Source organism: Leuresthes tenuis, unplaced genomic scaffold (genome assembly GCF_036924035.1).
Source record: "Leuresthes tenuis unplaced genomic scaffold, fLeuTen1.0.hap1 SCAF_6, whole genome shotgun sequence".
NCBI lineage: Eukaryota > Metazoa > Chordata > Actinopteri > Atheriniformes > Atherinopsidae > Leuresthes > Leuresthes tenuis.
This window is the reverse complement of record NW_027325360.1, coordinates 15335480-15355230: the sequence shown is the minus strand read 5'-3', so window position 1 is coordinate 15355230 and position 19751 is coordinate 15335480. Positions and strand designations below refer to the sequence as shown.

The window sequence follows — 19751 nt, the reverse complement described above, 5'->3', positions numbered from 1 at the left end:
CTCCCTTAAAGTTGGCTGATGGAGCTTGGACAACAGCTACCTACGAACCGATATGTTTCAGTCGACATGAGGTTCATCCAGTAAAATCACTCACTGACACACAGCGCTCTCTGCTGGTAGAAACCAGTAACTGCTGAAGCACTGGACAATGGACCTTCTGATAAATAAAGTTTGCTCTGTTTACGGACTCCATTAAACATGGCCGCCCTAGCAACCGCCCGGTGCGAAGATAAACAGTGCTCGGTAGCTATTACAGAGTTGTTTTCTTCAATTTTCTCTAAAACTGGCATATATTATACATTTGACGGTCGCTAAAAAGTTTACATCTCATATGTATAGAGAGAGCAGGAATATGTGCGACAGGCGAGAGTTTTCGTGTAAATGCTAGCTTACGTTGGCTAAGGGAGCGAATTTCTGGAACCTTGTAATCCAATTTTCGTGTTGTTTATTTTTTGTTCAGTTTTCAAGTTTATTCTTTGCCATGCATTTAAGGAATTATGCTACTTTGTGCATGAACAGTGGATACAGCGCCTCTTACTCTAACGACAGGCGCAGTGTTGTATTATCGGACGCAGCGTCAATGTTGTTTCGACGCTCCATAGTGGGTTAGTTTGACGTATAAACAGTGAGCTCTTGTGCTGTACTTTCTCTTAATGACTTTCTCCTCTAAGCAGGGGGGAGGAGAGTCCTGTGGCCAGCACTACAGTACGTTGTGTCACGGCAGCGGCGACAGAGTCGACCAGCGGCTGGACAGACAGAAAGTTCTGCATTTTCTCCGAGAGGCCGAGAAGAACAGGCGGCAGTAAGTGAAAATACTTCATGTCGAAGATCCAGATTTGTAAGCACTTTTGTGATACAGTGAGTGAAATAACTAATCTAAATAGGAATAGGAATATCCCACAACGGATTAAACCTAACTTTACCAAATGATTCACACAAATTTAGTTAGTGTTATTGATCTTTTGAATGATTGTAATCAAGGATATTAATTTTCTGCCACTATTAAACTATAAGGCTGCTGACGATTTAACGGTTCACAACAATTCACATCTTCGTAGAGAATAACAGCCATTTATTTGAAACTAATACAGGAGCATGTTAAAATCCTGTTCGATATATTTAAAGAAAACAGATGTCCACAGCAGAGGAAGGCAGCATAATGAGCTGACATGATGTCAACTCTATCAGCTGGTGGGGAAAAAAACTATATGGAAATATGATATTTAGTCAATTTCATTTAGCTGTCTTCATGCAGGGGAATGAGTGTGATTTATGCAGACAGGATCATTATTATCTCAAATAAATGTTATTACATGATATAACTGCTAATTGTCGCAGTCCTAATTACAGTTTCCATAAAAAAAGCGATTCACTGCTGGAGTGTGAAGTGTCTGGGATGAAAGTCAGTTCCTCCAAATCTGAGGCCTTGGTTCTTAACCAGAAATGGGGCTCCCATCGGGTCTGAAGGGAGACTTTGCCATAAGATGAGGCGTTTAGGCATCTTGGGATCTTGCTCACGAGGGATGGTGGGAAGAAGTGAGAGCTGGACAGATGGAGTGGGGCTTCGGTGGCTGTAATGAAGGTTTTGCTCCGGTCTGCTGTGGTGAGGAGGGAGCGAAGCTTAAAGGGTTTTTTTTGAGCGTGTCCAACTGGGAGGAAGTCCAGGGACAGACACTGAGCCTGCTGGAGGGATTATGTGACCCAACCTCGGATGAGAGGAGGAAGACAGAGAGACGGATGGATGGATGGATGAGTTGTATCGTTCTGTAAGTGGGCAGAAAACGATGGGAAACTATGAAGTGGTTGTCAATCCTTGTGCACTCTTTACATTTGGACAAATATCGTGTCAATAAGAGAAAACAGTGAATTTGAAAAGATTTCCTGTATTTCCAAGGAAATTCCTGAAGGTCCTCAGAGGCCCCACCTCCAGAAATGTGCTTCGTCTTTTTTCAGGTGCCAGTTTTTTCCGTCTCTGCTCTCGCTTAATCTCAACGTCACGATCCATGTTTACACTTCAGCTTTTGTTCCAAGAAAAATTAAAAAGACAAAATGTGTGTGTGAGGGGGAGTATTCCTTTAATAATGTAAGCAGTGACTTCCCAAGTTAATTCCTTTCTTGCACTTTTCACAGGATTGAAAAGTTGGAGAAGGAGAGGACGCTGAACGCTCAGTGCAGAAAGAATGGCTGGACAGATGTGTCAGAAGAACTGGAGGAGTATGAGAAAATGTTAGAGAGAGAAAGAAATGTTGAGCGTGAGTCCTTCTTACCTCTTTTACCATTATTACACCAGATTATTATTTTTTTTTTTACGAGGCCTCTCTTTTAAAATGGGGTTGAGAACACAGGTCATATCTAGCTCCGCTCTAGATATAAATACTGTTACAGATCACTCCCATATGCAGCGATTTACCGGCTGATAAAAGCAGTTTCCACAATGTTTTTTTTTTTTTCCAGAGATAAATCTTCAGAAGCAGCTGGTGAAGATTCATAATGGTGTGAGAAAATTTCAGAGACATCTGACTGATGTAAAGCCGACTCCTGAGTGTAAGTCGGACTAAAAACATACAACACAAATTTCAGTCAGTAGGACAGATGTTACCGTCAGGTATTGCACCGCTCCGTAAAACATGGTAAAAAAATCAAAGTAAGAGTGTTTTAGGGCAGGTTGCTGATAGCGTCTCTGCCTTTCTACTTGGATTTTTTTCAGTGATCGAAAGGCTGAAGGAGATCATGTCCGAGGTGGAAATCTCAATAAACACCCTGAAGCAGGAGCGGCGGTCGCGGTAAAAAACATTTGTTACAGCGAGCAACTTTAGGCCAAGTTTCTCTGAAAAATAAAAAGCAGAATTTCCTAAAAAATGTAATGCACTGCAACACATCCTGTGAAGGCAAACGTACACCGCAGATATCTATCCATATGTACCTTTCTTTCTTTCTTTCTTTCTTTCTTTCTTTCTTTCTTTCTTTCTTTCTTTCTTTCTTTCTTTCTTTCTTTCTTTCTTTCTTTCTTTCTTTCTTTCTTTCTTTCTTTCTTTCTTTCTTTCTTTCTTTCTTTCTTTCTTTCTTTCTTTCTTCAGGCAATACTGGGCTAAACAATAGGCGATGATCAGTGTTTTCTCTGTATATATAGTTCAGAGTCATACTTTGTGTTCCTTTATTCCCCTCAGCTTTGAGGGATATTTGAAGGAGGAAAGGACCTGCAGGCAGGAGGTCACTGCTTATGAGAAGAGGATTGAAAACTGGAGCCTTGTTGTCAAGTCGAATCCCAAACTGCCCACAGCTTCCACTCTCAAGGTTTGTTGGGCCTCGACTTTCCCTGTCCGGATTTTCATTTTTGTCCGATCACCTCTGTAATGGACGGGTTTGCTCTTTGCCATCAGACCAAGCCCCACGACAGAGACCTTCCCCCAGAGGTCAGAGCCCTGGAGGTTTTCCTTCAGAAGACAGGTGGACCCACTGGAGGCTGGGACCAATATGACCACCAATCCTTCCTGAGAGTATGTCATACAACATCGTCATGCTATGCCAGTAACCTTTTAAATTTTACCACATTCCTCTTGCATGTCATGGGACTGTTGCTAAGCATAACTCTTTCAACACACAATGCACTTTTTGCTCATGGTAGCCTCAGCCAAGCCAGAGCAGGCCAAAAGCTTTGGGACTTCTTGATTTTTGTCTGACTTACCTGTTGGATGTTACAGGTCTGGACAAAGCACAGTGGGCAGGCAGCCTTCAGGAAAGAAGCCAAACTGTACCTACCAGGGAAAACCTTGGAGGAGATAGAGCAACATGAACACTGGCATCAGGAGCTGCTCTACCTACAGGATAGAAAGAGAGAGGTGAAGAACTCGCTAAAGCCTTAGTGAGCTCAAAAGAGAGGAAAAAAAACACCCTGATGTCCCTATGCAGGATACTCTACAAAAGCCTTTGCCTTTAACGTCGATTTCTTCCAAGCGCTGACTTTACACCAGATTTAATTTAGCTTGTTTAGCTCTAGTGGAGTTGAAAGCGGTGGTATTGTTTAGTAAATGCTTTAGTTTGTGTAATTCTAACTGCTTGTCCTACATCTCACCCAGGCTATTCAGCGTTGGAAAGCCAGCAAACACAAAGAACGCCAGAGAAGGATACAGAGTCAGGAGGAAATAGAGGAGGCTCATCGGAGGGAGAAGGAGACCAATAGCCTTGCCAAGCAGCACAGGTGAATCAGAAGTGGAACTGAAGGGAATAAAAAACAGAGACTCTTTGTCCTGCCTCATCTGATATGCTCAAAAAATGTTTGAAGGGTCAGCTTAAAAGAGTGATATTTGCTCTTGGTTGTTGCGGGTTTTTCGCTTTTGCACGATGTATTTTTTCAGTCATGTCTGTCCACTTCTGTTTTAGGACTGAGGAGGAGAGGAAGGAGGTAACACAGCAGCTGGAGGAGTGGAGGGAAGAGAAGAAAAGAAAAGAGGAACAGGAAGAGGAACAGAGACTGGCTGAGGAGATTCGAAAGAGGAGACGGGAAAAGGTGGTTTTTTCTGTCATTTTGCTTTGTTAAACATTGATCAGCACTTTGTAATTATTATCTGATCGGTGTATTCTTACATTTTAAAAATTGATACATTCCCCATATAGAGCTAAACCTGATGTTAGCAGGTGTCTGGTTGATGCCCCTAACAGAGTATCTTTAACAATCAAAATGTTAAACAGGAGGAGCGTCGCCGGCAGCTGGAGGTGAAGTTGGCCCTAGAGGGGCAGCTCCGTCTGAGGAGAGAGGAGGAGGAGGAACAGGAGAAGGGAAGGAGAGAGGAGGAACAGAGACAAATGGAGGAGAGGCAAAGGGAGGCGGCAAAGGTCATAAAACACCTCAGTGAAAGGGTACGAAGACAAAAAAAATCCGAGAGAGACAGGAAGACGCAACGTCAGATATTTCTGCTTTCACTTAGTGTCACAGCTGATTAGAGTGCAGATGTTAAAGATCAGGTCTATTTTAGTTAGAGCAGTTTCTTGGCAGGTAAGGTTGTGACGCCGTAAAATTCAAGGCTCGACTGTACCTTTGCAGGATCTTCACAAGGTGGAGGCAAAGCTTCATGGAAAACAGTTGAGGGAAAAAGAGGAAGAAGAGAGGCAGAGGAGAATCGCTGCCAAGTTGAAGGAGAAGGCAAGTGTTGCACAATGAACAGTTTCAAAGAAAGAAAATTCAGTCATCAAATGAATGGTATTCAATATCTCAGTTAAACAGAATTGTAGTTTTAGTAAAAATGTGTGGATGTTTAACTCATACAGGTGGATGGTAATGTAAACAGAGACCCATCCAGGCTGATCCGCCCCACTGAGGGATGGCAGGAGCGCATGAAACACATAGGACCTTCAGGAGGAGGACCTGTGCTACAAATGTTTCACAGGTCTGATCCTCTGCCCTTTTTTCCCTGTTTCTGTAACAACATTATTTCAGTGATGAACTTATTTTTTTTTCATTTTGTTGCAGAGCTGTTCCCTCTTGGAGACAAGGCCTGTGATGAAAGTCCGGCAATGTATTCACATTGCTTACTGTTTTAGAATTAGGTTAAAGGAAGGCTTGTGTGACGGAGCATCGACACCAAACTGTGCCTTTTTTTTCCCTTTGTTGAGGTTCTGTAATTAGTGTGGATTATTTGGAATAAAATCATATGATTAAACTGCTCTTCCTACGTCTTAAGTTTTTTTTTTTAATTTTGTAAATTGTTCCAAAAGTATTCATTTTCAACTATCGGACCGTCTCGCACAAGTAAGACATTATTTAAGAACTGGGAAAATGTTTTGTCTACTGTGCGTGACTTTTAACTTAGTGGGGACGTTTATTTTGAAATGACAAGCGCACCGGAAATGATTCCTCATAGGTGCGGATACAAAGATGGCGGAAAGGGCGAACCAGTTTGAAGAATTTGAGCAAATAGACTTTTTAAGAGACCGACATGTCCGTTTTTTTCAGAGAACCCTGCAGGTGTTACCTGAGAGGTATGCATCGCTGGAAACAACCAGGTGAGTTTACGGGAAAGAAGATTTGTGCCCGAGTTTCTGTGTTTTGTGGAGGAACTTGACTAGCATCCGAGCTAGCTGTGGTTCACCGGCAGATATGAATGAAGGCTAGTACTACTTAGCATACCTGTCTTAACACTAGATAGTTAAGGTGGGCAGATAAACCTTGATTCCTGCTGATTTGCAGTTGGGTTAACTGCTTTTACCTTAAAAATATAATTTAACTAACAGTTGGCGATAAATTTAATCCAACTGGATTGTATAAACCTTTATTAAAAGCCATGTTTTGATTAAATAAATACCAACACAGATGCATTATCTTTATTGGGTAGTTACGGCCTTGCATCTATGTGTCTTTTGTGTTTTATTTGTGGGTTGTTTAGTGCTCCAAATTTGAAATGATTAAAATTTGAGTCAAATTTCCTTCTTAACAGGTTAACTGTCACATTTTTTGCCCTGTCTGGTCTCGACGTACTGGATGCTCTTGATGTGATTGATAGAGACATCCTGATTGAGTGGATATACTCGCTGCAAGTTCTGCCCGCAGATGACAGTAAGTTCAAGATCACACTTTTTTACAGTCTGAGTCTGCATGAAATGCTTCCTCAGTGCCTTACCTAGCCCAAAGAGACTTTCAGAGAGCATTCAGTTTTCCAGTATTTCCTTCAAAAAGTGAGTTTCTGGACCACTACCTTAGAAAAGGAAATGCGACTGTGTCCCATTTTCTGAGGGGAGAACAACCTGCATATGGTGGTTGGTTGTGTATGCACAGTCACATCAACCAAAACCTAACTTTGATGCAAATGATGCAAGACCAAAATACTTTTCCTACAGTCTGTTGTGTCATTGGGTTGAGCGAGATGGGGAACTGCTGATTGGGAGCTTTGAGCGTGTTAAGGCGGCTACAGTCATCCTCAAGGGGGAGTATCTGGGTAGTTTTGCCTTCTTCCAAGTTGTCAAACTTAAAAGTTTGTGACAGATTTTCCTACATTTTGGGTTTTAAACTGAACAACGGCCCCCAGGTGTCCTCACGTAACCCCGTAGCAGATTTACAGCTGTTCGTCAAACGCAGGTTTGGCTCTTCAGTCTTTTACGACTTGCTTTTGGATTTATTTTTCTCTAACAAGCCACTCTGCGCCATCTGCTTAGATGTCCGTGTAATTAATTATTCAAGACATCAACGGCAATGATGGAGGGATGGTCTTGCTTGACTGAGCTTGGTTTTTGCTGCTGCCATATGTTTGGAGTCTGGCAGGTTATTTTTTTTTCTTTTATCAGTAGATGTGAAAATGCACCTGTGATTTCCTAATGTGTCATTGCTATGCTAATGCCGCTTACGTGTTGTTGATGGGTATGATGTTGATGTCCAACTAATTGCAGGTGCGTTACCTGGATAAATATGTATGTGTACATTCATTCTACATATGTAAAATGTGCGTCTGCGTTTTGGGGGCGAAGAGGGCTGAAAACGCACGCATATTGGATCGGCACAGGTGTTAAATGGGGAGACGACAAGTACAGACATAATAAGCAGGAGTTGCACTTTTTTATAAGAGTTATTTGGCTGTAAGTCAGGGATCGACACATGAATGCAGTGGTGCCTGTATGCTGAGAAGCTGCAGAGTCACCTTGCGCTCTCTGGGATGTGCAATATTTTATTGGGTTTTGTTATGTGGCTTCCTCTATCATTGCCAGCAGGTGGCAGCAGTGCACCTTTTTTTCAGTGGTATCTTTGCAGCCTCTTATTGAAGGTTTGTTGGGACTGTAATTCAGAGGAGTGCTTTTTATTCTTATTTTTCATCTCTTTATTTTTTCTTTTGATGTTCACTGCAACACAGTGATGAATATCCCCCCCCCCCCCCCCCTTATTCTCCCCCAGAATCTAACCTAAGTCGCTGTGGATTTAGAGGATCTTCACATATTGGAATTCCTTATAGCACTAAGGTACAACCTTTCTTACCCCGCTTTCTTTTTACCCTTTGGCTTGTTTTTAAATTGACGCTTTCCCTCCTTACACATTAGTCTAATATATAGTTTAGCCCAGTTGATTGTAGTCCATTTAATTTATTTTCCCAGTCCTTATTTTCTTTCAATGATTTATACCCAAATCTCTTTCATTTTGCCTTCCCCGCAGCAGTTGTATCTTTATCTTTTCTGATATTTTCCTCAGGGTCCAGGTGTGCTCCATCCATATGACAGTGGCCACGTTGCTATGACCTACACTGGACTGTGCTCGCTTCTTATTCTGGGAGATGACCTGAGTCGGGTTGACAAACAGGCCTGTCTGGCTGGTCTCAGAGCACTGCAGCTGGAGGATGGCAGGTCAGTACACACAAAAACACTTGTATATTTTCACTCCTGCTTTCATTCACCTTGAATAAAATGTGCCTGAGATGGTGTGAACAATAGCAGTCTTAACATGGACCGTTAACTGTTTTTGGTGACGGCAACTTTTATTACTTAGATTGCACACATGTCCCCTTTTTTTCAGTTTTTCTTTTCTTTTCTCCAATTTGTTAATTTTTAATGTCGGCGCACATGATTTGAAACACCGGGAAGGAGTGAAAGTTAGCGTGTGCATGTGTGTGACATGTTCTGTGAGTGAGATTCACCACGACAACAAGGGGTTGGGACAATTCTGCGTAAACTGCCATGTGTCGGGTCAATTAGGAGTCGACTCTCACTTTGACAAAATCAGAATGAGGCATAAACTTTGTGGAGGCACTGATGGAATTGTGGCACACCGTACGGCGCCGTGTTTAAGGTGGGAATCTTGGTGCTCTGCAGAAGACACTGACATGACACATTTATCAGTAACACTCGCATCAGTTCTCCTGTCGCCCTGCTGGAAGCTCTTTGTTCATAAACACACAGACACCATTCAGTTTCCTTTGAACAGTATCATATCTGGAACATAACGGTGTCTTGCGCCACACATATCATTTAATTTGACTTGCTTTCTCTGCTGTTTGACCCGACGTGAAACGTATTCTGAAATCGCAAAGCAGCTTAATGTCCAGTCGTTGTGTTTTTATGGCTTTCTGTGTCTTTGCTTTCAGTTTCTACGCAGTGCCAGAGGGAAGTGAAAATGACATCCGGTTTATCTACTGTGCAGCTAGCATCTGTTACATGCTGGATGACTGGTCAGGCATGGACGTCCAAAAGGCCATTGAGTACATCCGAGGGAGTTTGGTGAGTAGATGTTGAAGCATAGACTGAGGTGTTAAACTGTCAGCTTTTCATCCACCTCCAGTGAATGAATACAATGAGGCCGGGGGCCACGGAACGGCCTGCTAAGTGTACCACCGCTGGCTCTGCACCATGCAGAGCAGTGCTGCAACACTTGAATGAGATGAATAGACCACCCACCTTCAGGAGGAGCTGCTGTGCCTCGAAATACTTCATTTATAATAAATGGAGGGGCCTGAGCAATGCATCACGGTCTTAAAGCAGAGGCTTTTCCACCCCACCAGCAGAAAAACATTCTGTTCTTTATTTTATCTGCAGTGTTTGCCTTTCTGGGAGTTAGACACATCAAAGCACTCGGTGTGAGGTATTGTCTTCTCTGTCTCTTGAACAGTTCAGGTCAACAGAGCAGCTTCGGCTCTTATTAAGTTTGACATTCAACACCAGAGTGCTCTATGTCTTTTCCACATTCGTACACTAAGAGATGGAGAAAAGAAAGTTAATTGGATGAAGGATGCGTTTATCTTATCACTGAAAAGTATGTTTATCCTTTGGGTGGATTTCAAAGGGTTTCTGGAGGAGCCTGTCGGATTTTTAATGACTATATATTTACAGAAAACGCAAGATGATGTGTGTTTACGCGTTCGGCCAAGTTTATCAGCCACACCGAAAGTTCCACTTACATTTGGATGGGACCGGGTATCAATTACCAGCCTTTTTTTGTTTTGTTTTGGGACGATCCGAGCTCACAGACGGAAGAGGACTGAACATTGTTGGTTTTTCCCATGCGGCCGCCCTCTGTTGTTCAGCTCGTACGCTTTGTTTGAACTGCTGCTTGTAGTAGACCGTTGTTCCGTGTCACTTTGCTTCAAAGTGCTGTTTGTCACAGGGTTTCAGGGTAACCAGAGTTCTTTTAAAGAAATCCTAGCACCATATCCATGTTTGCAATCTTTTCGTTTATTATTGTCTGTTGCTTTTAGCGGCTGTGTTCCATTCAAACAATAAGTGCGGCCATTTTTCACACTGGTTGCAGCACAAACAGCTGCTGGAATAAGGAAAGGACTGTTGTGCGTCCCGTTGTGACCATTGAGAACGAAAAGGAAGAGTCTTTCTGATCACATTTGACTATTTCTGCAATCCACACAGTCACTGCCTGCCACGACATGATGTGGTTCAGCCTCCTCTGGGGCTCTGCTTGACTGAAAGATATTCCAGTATCCCAGTAATTTGATTTCTTTTCTTTTCTTTCTCCGTTTTTCTCCCTCCGCAGTCCTACGACAATGGTTTTGGCCAGGGAGCTGGGAGAGAGTCTCACGGTGAGTTAATTTCAGTCTTCACACGCTTCACAGTCAGGGTTCGATAGAGAAATAAGAGTAAATATTTAAACCTCTGAGAGCCTGTGGGAGAAATTTTCTTTTTCTCTTCTTTTTTTTTCTTTTCATTTAATTAGATTTTCATTTCAAAGAATTAATATCACACCAAAAGATTTGCGCGCGCACTGGCGATGTGGCAGCAGAAGGCGAGCAAGTGGCTGATGGGAGTAGCTGCTTTTAAAGGATTAGCCACTGAAATCCATCTCTGTAGATACAGCACATTGTTCTCAATAATCCCTCCCTCTCTCAAATTAAACCTTATTATTCTCGCACAAAAGCCTCCATCCTACACACAAACGCTGCTAATGTGCTGTGGAGCCGTATATTCGGTCGATGAAATAAAAACGGAGCGACGGTACAGATTCCGCCGCTCCTTTGATCGCAGGTTTGAGGCTATTGAGCCTCTGCTTTCTGAGGATTGATTACACACGAGCAGAAATGCTTAGATGAGGCCCGTTGCCCATCTACCCTTGAGGTGTGTGTGTTTGTTCAGCACCAGGACCTCCCACTCTGTGTGCTTTTAGTCTCGTCTTGTTGTGTTGTGGATACTTGTGTAGTTCAGCGCGTGAAACATAGAATTACAGAGACCCATGTGCCCGGGCAGGAACTTGGATTTTTATCTGACTACTTCCTGCATATTTAACACTTTAGACGTCCTTTTAGGTCACGTACTTTCCCAAAGTACGAGTTTCACATGAATTATGTACCGAGGAAGAATTATTACATTAAGATTGCATTTGTTTTATCATGCAAAACATTGCTAGAAAGGTATGCTTTTTCATAAAGTTAATTGCCCCCCCTACTGTTGGAATAAAAGGTTTTGGTTCCCTTTCCTGTGCCCCTGGCAAATGGGCCTGTTTTATTAGAGTTATCTGTGACAAGATGGCAGATTTACATCTCTTCACCCAACCCTTTTCAATGGGTTTTTCTGCCACAGGTGCACACACACAGTTACTGAGCAATCAAGGCCACTTATGTGAATTTTTTTTTAGCTTTGAAGAAACTGTGTTCAGTCCAGAGTCTTACATTTCTGACAGCACAGCACATAGAATTAACTTGGACTAAATGGGGGAGGCTAAGATATAATTATTTTTATGGCACAAAATCCTCAGTTATTGTCATATGTTCTCGGGGATGGTGAAATAGCTTCATGTCCTTGTATTTCCAAGCAAAGGTGAGAGTTGGAGTAGCAGCACGCCATCAGCCATTTGGCAGCGTGCGCGCGTGCCCACATGCCGTCACACCCTCTGTTTTTGCTGCAGTCCAGTAATCCCCTGCTTGTCAGAAGGCTGCTTTTATACATAGTCACAAATCAGAGGTCTAATTTAAGTGGATTTATTTGTGTGTCGACACATACTGCATTTCTCGTGCTCCTGCCTGTCCGTGGGTCCAGGTGGCTGGACGTACTGCGCCATCGCCTCCCTCCGTCTGATGGGCCGGCTTGAAGAGGCGCTGAGTCAGCGGGAGCTGGACGGGATCCGGCGCTGGTGTATCATGAGGCAGCAGAGCGGCTTTCACGGCCGGCCCAACAAACCTGTCGACACATGCTACTCCTTCTGGGTGGGAGCAACGCTGGAGGTAAACGCAGATGTAACAAACGCCTCGCATGCGATCGCACGCCCTCCTGCGTGCATCGACAAGTTGAGTTGATTCGATTACGTTTTTCTCACTTTTGGCCACATTTTCGATGTGGTCGAAACATGGCGTTCAAGTTATGAAAGTGTATCGGGGACGAGTGAATGCAACGCAGACCACATGCAACATGTTTCTGATAACCTTGTATATACTTGCACTGCTGCACAGGAGTGCAGGAGCTATGAAATGAGCCTCTTTATCTCACCCCAAACACAACATGCATCTTTGGAACCAAATGATCATTTTAACCTGTAGAAACCAGTTAAACCAAGTGATTGGCAGCTCTCCGTTTTGTGTTAAATGCGTGCGTTTTGTTCGTATTCGGCAAATTTCGTAATATGGCCTCTGACTTTTCTGTCATCCCGTCCTTGTGCCTCCTGTCCCAGCTGTTGGATGTGTTCCAGTACACCAACTTTGAAGAGAACAGGAGCTTCATCCTGTCCACGCAGGATCGGTTGGTAGGAGGCTTCGCCAAGTGGCCGGACAGCCATCCAGGTAATGACAAGACATGCAGTGGTGGACGAATAAACACTGAAACTTGCCTATGAATTCTAAACTTCAGCGTAATACTGCATATATCTCACATCAGTGTTGCTCTTTTTATTTATTTATCCTGAAATATATGTTCAGGGATTTAAAATAAAAAAAATTCCACTGGAGTGAAGTAGGCCTTGAAATGTGAGTTAAATGTCTAATAGCCATGTTGAGGTTGCCATTCACTTTTCTCGCACTAAAGAACAAAAAGGTGGTGGATCGGAGCGGTTTCAGTGTATTTTCCTTCCTAGTTTCTGCCTTGCCCTCCACAGGTGCTGTGAGGTCAGGGTGGAGTCGTGGTTGCCAGTTTTACTTGAGATCAATGGAAAAAAAAAAAAATCTCTTGTAACCCTAAACTTCAATGGCTTATGTGCATGCGTGTGCATGTGTGCTCTTTCCTGCCCTTGTAATGTGTAATTGATGAGGCGATTGTTCATAGGTGGCCTGAGGCCACAGGAGACCGAGCTCCTCGCATTACAGGAATAAGACTGGGTGGAGGAAACTGTGAGGGGAAAAATGGACAGTGTCATGACAAAGCTTTGTGACTGTAACTGAATAAAGGAGCGTTTTAGGAAAGAAAGGGGCTATAGTAGACTATAGCAGTGGAGTTATGTGTGTCACACAGCTGCTGATATGCAGGAACTGGTCTAGGAAGATGAGAAAGTCCCATTAACCTGGGACAAACAGAGGTGCTGTGTATCCAGCCAGGTCCTTTTAAAAAGGTACATGTTACGGAAAAGTCACTTTTTCCTGAGCTCAAGGGCATATATTTGGGTGTCTCTACCAACTAAAAACAACCCTGGCATTTTGTTTTATGGTCTAAGCTCTCAGGCTATATTCTGTGAGCTCTCTCAGTAAGATGTTCCAAGCAAAACAATTCCTTAAATCCCTCAAACAATCTAATTCCTCGATTTCACAGAAATTCAATGAAAAGAAAAAGATGTCTGAAATTAGAAACCCAAGTCATGGTTATGAGTAGATCTCCTGCGTTCTCTTTCTAGGAGTCGGGGTCGCCAGATGGAAAATGTTAAGGCTCTGTAGTGAGGCTTAAAATGATCACAATTTGAGGAACCTTGAATTTGAATCCTTGATTGATGCAGCTAATGGTGCTCGGATGGATTCTGCTGTCTCTTTTCAGTCCTCTGTCAATTCATTATAATTCAATTATTGGTCCATTTACTGGCCTGTGCAGCTTTTTACCCTCGTCCCAAGGGAGGAAAACGGTCACGGGGGCCAGCCTGCATGCATTATTTATATGCACTTAAAGGTGCATTACAACAAAAACAAGCTCCAGCATGCTTGTGCATACTGGATGTTTTTGTGGGAAACTAAGTTATGGCTTTAGTGATTCCGTGATGCTAACTGAGGTGACAACTTCCATCTTTGTTTTGCACTATTATTTGGAACACTTGAAGGCCTTACACATGCAGGTGCTTCTGCTTGTGCGTGTTACCATCTCTGACCTTGCTTCTCTCCTGGTTGCTTCGCTCTTTTTCCCCTTCCACCAGACCCACTCCATGCCTACTTAGGATTGTGCGGTTTGGCCCTGATCGGAGAGCCCAATCTGAGGAAGGTCCACCCAGCTCTTAACGTCACCCAGAGAGCCTTTCAGCACCTCCAGCAGCTGCAGCAGACATGGAGGGACAACTCCGGCAGCTGCGTCGGGCAGCACTGACAGAGGGACGATTCACAGCTCTGCCTCTGAACAGGTTCGGTAATCGGGAACAGCTACAATTTATCAGTCAAAGGCAACCGGACTTTGTATTTTCTTTGTTGTTTTTTTTTAAAGATTGAAGTTGCAAAGTTTTAAACTTTTAAGTCCATTGAGAACAACTTTTCTGTTAAGCAATATATGCCGCACCTCTTCGCTGCCTTGTTTTTTGTTTTTTTTTGTTTGTTTTTTTTCTATCAGTACATAGTTGTAAATAAAAATGTGCAATTTGGTTTGTGAAAATACAATAATGTGCCAGAGTCTCAAATCTGAGTAACTGGAGACTTGAAGAAATACCAGATGCCTCCATTTTTTTTTTTTTAGATAATGGCCTTTGAAAGTTGCTCAGTAGCCTTGTCTTCGTCGTCGTTGACGACGACACTTTCTCAGCCAATGATCAACACTGCAGACTTTCATCACACACTGGAAAACCCCTTTTTAAAGTGAAACAGGACCTACGCTCTTCGAGGAATCCCTGTGACTCTCTTTAGTCCGCAGAAGAGCATATAACCCAGGTTTACTTTTCTTCCAATTTCAACAGCCGTTATTTTCCCCACTGCAGCTTTTGTTCATAGATCAAGAGATTCAAGTGATGATACAACTGCTGCAGAGAAACTCATCAGAAAGGGGGTTGTTGATGCCTTAAAGGGCATATTTATGACCCAGAAAGGTGAGGGGGGGGGAAAAATGCTTCAAAACGTATTCAAAAATGTCTTTGCTACAGGCTTTATCACAGTAGATCACAGAAAACATGTTGTTTTTTTTTATTTAAAGGTTTAAAGAAAACAAAATACGGTCCTTCGGGGGGAATCTGAACTTATGTGAACTGCGCTCATTCACTTGCTTCCTTACACCCTGCAAGGTACTATCCAGCTGGAAATCAATAGGCGAAAGATGAGACAATGGCTTCATAACTAGAGGAAATCTATTCCTCTGAACCGCACTGAGAATTGACTCGTTATTTTCGGTACAGAAAGGATGCAGGGCAAGACAAAGAACAATGAGCATGAGCGTACCACCAAGTGTCAGGAAACAGAAACGGCTGTTATTCAACGCGATACTCGCCATCCCTCTTTAAATATTAATAACCACCAGGGCTTGAGCTTGGTTTGTACATCTGTCACCTCTGGATTTCTCATCGCTCAGGCAGCACTGATTGGGATGCTCTGCGCAGATGCTTGCAAGCATTAAAGGCCACTTGCAGATCATTAAAGCAACTTCCCTTTGACGTGAAGTGACAAACTGTAAAGAAAGGGTTAGATTTAAACGGGCTGTGCATCTCTTGCCCTCGGTTCGAATTCCCAGCAAGCAGGATTTCTGGCCTCGCATATTGTTCTAGCCTCCTGCTGTAGCCACACCTCGTTTATTATGAGGCCGCTGTCTGAGCAAACAGCTGCTCCTCGAGATGACAAGTGGGACGGAGACGGTACAGTCACCTGCGTGAGTTTACTGTGTGCAGCCACACGTTTGACTGGATTTAGAAGTTGTGTTAAACCCAGTCGCCCTGCCTGCTGAACTGCCGTTGCTTTCATACCCAGCGGCAAGATCAGAGGAAAGGGGAGAAGATGTGAGGAGAGGTGGATAAATAAATGATTTAAACCATATATTATTAAAAGTAAACCGTCGGAGCCCGGATTCGCCTCTCTGAACCCAGACTGAATCCCTAGCCAATATGTTGCTCAGTTTTTTCTTTTTATTTTTTTAAACTGACTTAAGACAATGTTGTTGTTTTTTCTTTTTTTTTTTTCTTTTTATCAGACAAAGCGTACAATTCTTGCTGATGGTCCTCAGTCAGAAATACACAAAAAGACTACAGCTGAGACACTGCAAAGCCAGACCAAATTAGGTGAAGTGATCTCGTCTCCGGTCCATCTCCCGATATGACTTCCACTTCCAGTAAAAGTCCCCTGGACTGTGTATTTCTTCTGTGTTCATGCAAAGCCACTCCCCAGCTTGCCTCTGTAATGTGCCTCATGTAGCGTCGCTCTGGGTCACTGCTCTCTGAATGCTTCTGCTCCTCTCAACACCTACTGCATACTTTCAAATTGGATTTAGCTTGAATCTCTTTTAATCTTTTACTAGAGGCAATGAACAACACTGTGACCTAGAGAGGTGGTGGTGGTGGTGGGGGGGCACCTTTTCTTTTAACCATCTGTTTTGCCCTTCCCGCATCTGTATTGAATTTGCTGCGTAAGATGACTGGTAGAAGTCGCCTGACGTGTTCGTGTCTGATCGATATTTTTCCGGAAGTCTGGAAAACGCAGCCGAGACAGAACCCACGAATGCTTGCTGCTTTCAAAAAGGATGGATGGATGGATCTGCCACTCAGCCCAGAGGAAAAAGAAGGGACCCACTGCTTTGCGCTTTTTAAAAGCTGTGATAAAGACGCAGCCGAAATCCCACGCGTGGTCAAGCCCGAAAGCTCGCTCTATAATCAAGTACTACTATACATAATGTAATGATAAATGTAACGGAATTTATTTTTTCTATGCTTTGTAGGAATCCTGAGTGTAGATAGTTGTAAATGTCTATAAATATGTGACTTCTATTGTGCAAGTGCTCAAGAAGAGAAGCTGTTTGCGTCCGTGAGCTGGTCGGAGGAAGTGGTCGTGCAGATCCTGGTATGTGATGTGTTCTAGTGTTTCAGCTTTGAATTTGGACCCAATAATGTTGATTCTAGCTTGGTGCGCAAACTGTATTTATGGTAAATAAAACGTGTACTAACTTTTGCAATTGTTTTGGGTCTGGTGGATTTGTTTGTGTCAAATCTTTTTGAGAACCTTGTCAAAAAGAGACGTCTCGGGGTAATTTAACTGAAATCAGTTGAGTTCAGGTCGGCTCTCTGTATGATCGCCAAAAAAAGAAGGTGCATATGTCTGCCTTGAATTTATCAAAATGTTTTTCTCTGGACAGAAGTTGGATGGATGAAAAATATATATTTTTTTTGTCTACAATCGTGTGGCAGTTAGGAGAAATTGGGACCTTTTTTTTTTTTTAAAGGCCCCAATTTTTAAAAAAAAACAGGTGACCTCAATGATTTGCAGCTTGAGTCTTCTTATAACCTGAACTCTTGAGAGGTTGTGGGTTAAATAAGTAGCGTTCAGATATGTGGCTGCCCCTTAAAAGCGGGCTGCCGGTCGCTGCTTATATTGAGTGTTCTAATTAAAAGTAAACGGTGCATCTGTCTTGATGCGTGTCATTTGGCGCCGCTGTGTTCAGGCCTCAGGAGTTACGCTGCTAATTGGTAGAATACTCTGAGCCCTCGTGGTCCCTATTCCACCATAGCTCACCACATCTGTTTAATTTAAGCTGCGCTGCTGCAACTGTCAAGTGTTGCAAACACAATTTTGGCCATTCTTCCCTGCATCAACTAACAGGCAGAGCTGTGGTGGTCCATTTCTGTCTGAGATATTAGGAGACAGAGCGGCAAGCATGAGAGCAAGTCAGAGAATTAGAATATGAATTGTTTTGTTTGCTGTAAAGCACGTTTAACCCCCCCCCTCTCTCAGTAACACTGGCTGATGATTTTTCTTTACTAGGTCAGTGAGTGAGGCCTAATTAAAAGCTGTGGGAGGTTTCATTGGATAGAGTTCACACATGGAAGCACACAAAGCCTACAACAGAGTCCCACCGGGGACTGATGTGAGCCAGACTAAATGTGGCTCAGTGGATGTACAAGTCGTAAAACTTCAACAGCATCCGATCAGACATTCAAACCCCCCCCCCATGTTTGGAAACTATAGCTACAGTTTGGGTGCTGTAAACGGACACCTTTCCCTCCCCCATGAGGTATGCTCTGCATACATGTAACATAATGCTGTAAATATGCGACTGAGGGAAAACCTAAATCTGGTTTGGTAACATTTAATAACTCAGTTTTTACCTGGCAGCTCACTGTGGCTTAAAGAAGAAAAAAAACAAAAACCCTAACCCTGAAGCTATGATCATTGTCTTCTTTATTTGTGTTTCATTGTCAACACACATGTAAGGCCAGGGGACAGAACACTTTGCTTTCAGTCTCCGACACATTGATGTTTCTTGAGCAAAAATTCAAATGCAGTTCACTGACTGCTTCGCATCGAGTGGTGCCATGGATGCTTCAAAACCTATATATATATATATATATATATATATTTATATTATACCACTGCATACACTCGTTGTTTAAGTCATTCTGTGCAGTAAAACGCGCCAGTTAGTGTATTTTATTGATTACTCGGTTAGGTGGAGAGCTCTGTGGTTGGTATGGCTTTTTATGGGCCATTTAAGTGTCATCTCCGCAGGTATTAAACATGAGCACAAGCACTCAAAACCAGTTGATGGACTGTCCTTGAATCTGACGCAGACATTAATGGTTCCCAGACTACACTGTAATATTTTTATTATTTTTTTACTGTAAGGATCTATTTTTACTGATTAAATCGGATGCACATGTATGCTCCACTCAGGCACAATTGCATCTTTGGTAATCTAACACTACTATTATTATTATTATTATTATTATATTTTCATGATCAGCACTTCAAAACCGGTTAGCAAACTAGTTTTCTGAAAAAAAAAACAAGAGAATTTACTAATAATCAAACTGGTAAATTTATTAGAATTAGAAATGGAACATTTTCTAACTCGAAAGCTATTCAACTTGAATAGATGTGATTGTTAGGCCTAAAAGATAAATAACACAGTGATGACCCCTTTCTTGGAGTTGAGGACTCTTCTCAAATCTGAGTTTCCCACTAAAAGAAGATCACAGTTTTGAGGGTTTTTTTGTGGTCAGATCTGCTGGTTGATTGCTTAGACTTGTTCTTTACGATCTAACAGCCAACAAAAAAAACAAACAAATGTTGATCTTCAAACTTTTAAGCCACGTTGCTCCACTGATGTAAGTCCGTGGTGATCTCTCCACATGTCTGGGAGAGTTTGAAGACCCATTAAATTTTTTGTCATGCCACGTTTGCCCCCCTTCACGTGCTCAATAGGGTGGACGGAATATGTCTGCGTGAAGCCGCGAGGCCATCTGCCCACGCGGAACAAGTGGCATGGCCAGGAAAATTAAAAACATGAACTTAAACCGGCCCCACACCCCATCCCTTGCCAAGAAACGTCATCAAACTGCTTGAATGAGTCGCATTCAAGTCCCAAAAATCAACAGGCAGGCACCTTCTCCCAGCACTAAAATAATACTGTGATACTTGCGTTGGAAAGACGTTCAACGTATTTGTGTATCTTTCTACATGTCAAAGCAAAACCAAAGAGGAGGACGCATGTTTGTCCCGTATAATCAGTAGAAATCGGTGCCTACGTGCTTGTCTCCA

General features: G+C 42.8%; 2 protein-coding genes across 2 annotated transcripts; both read left to right on the top strand.

Annotated features, from left to right (window-relative positions):
- Window positions 1-638: 638 nt before the first annotated feature.
- LOC140309132 (coiled-coil domain-containing protein 112) lies at window positions 639-5661 on the top strand. The gene is made up of 13 exons (XM_072386960.1): window positions 639-802; window positions 2131-2252; window positions 2455-2544; window positions 2708-2783; window positions 3168-3294; window positions 3381-3497; window positions 3702-3839; window positions 4077-4198; window positions 4381-4507; window positions 4690-4857; window positions 5042-5140; window positions 5266-5384; window positions 5468-5661. Exons 1-13 carry the CDS (start codon window positions 654-656, stop codon window positions 5496-5498), a joined length of 1485 nt encoding a protein of 494 aa, XP_072243061.1. The 5' UTR covers window positions 639-653; the 3' UTR covers window positions 5499-5661.
- A 199-nt stretch (window positions 5662-5860) lies between these two features.
- On the top strand, window positions 5861-17165 carry pggt1b (protein geranylgeranyltransferase type I, beta subunit). Its single transcript, XM_072387785.1, has 9 exons — window positions 5861-6000; window positions 6432-6550; window positions 7877-7941; window positions 8168-8319; window positions 9057-9189; window positions 10454-10499; window positions 11950-12134; window positions 12578-12686; window positions 14234-17165. The coding sequence occupies exons 1-9, from the start codon at window positions 5873-5875 to the stop codon at window positions 14398-14400; spliced, it is 1104 nt and encodes a 367-aa protein (XP_072243886.1). The 5' UTR covers window positions 5861-5872; the 3' UTR covers window positions 14401-17165.
- The last annotated feature ends 2586 nt before the right edge of the window (window positions 17166-19751 follow it).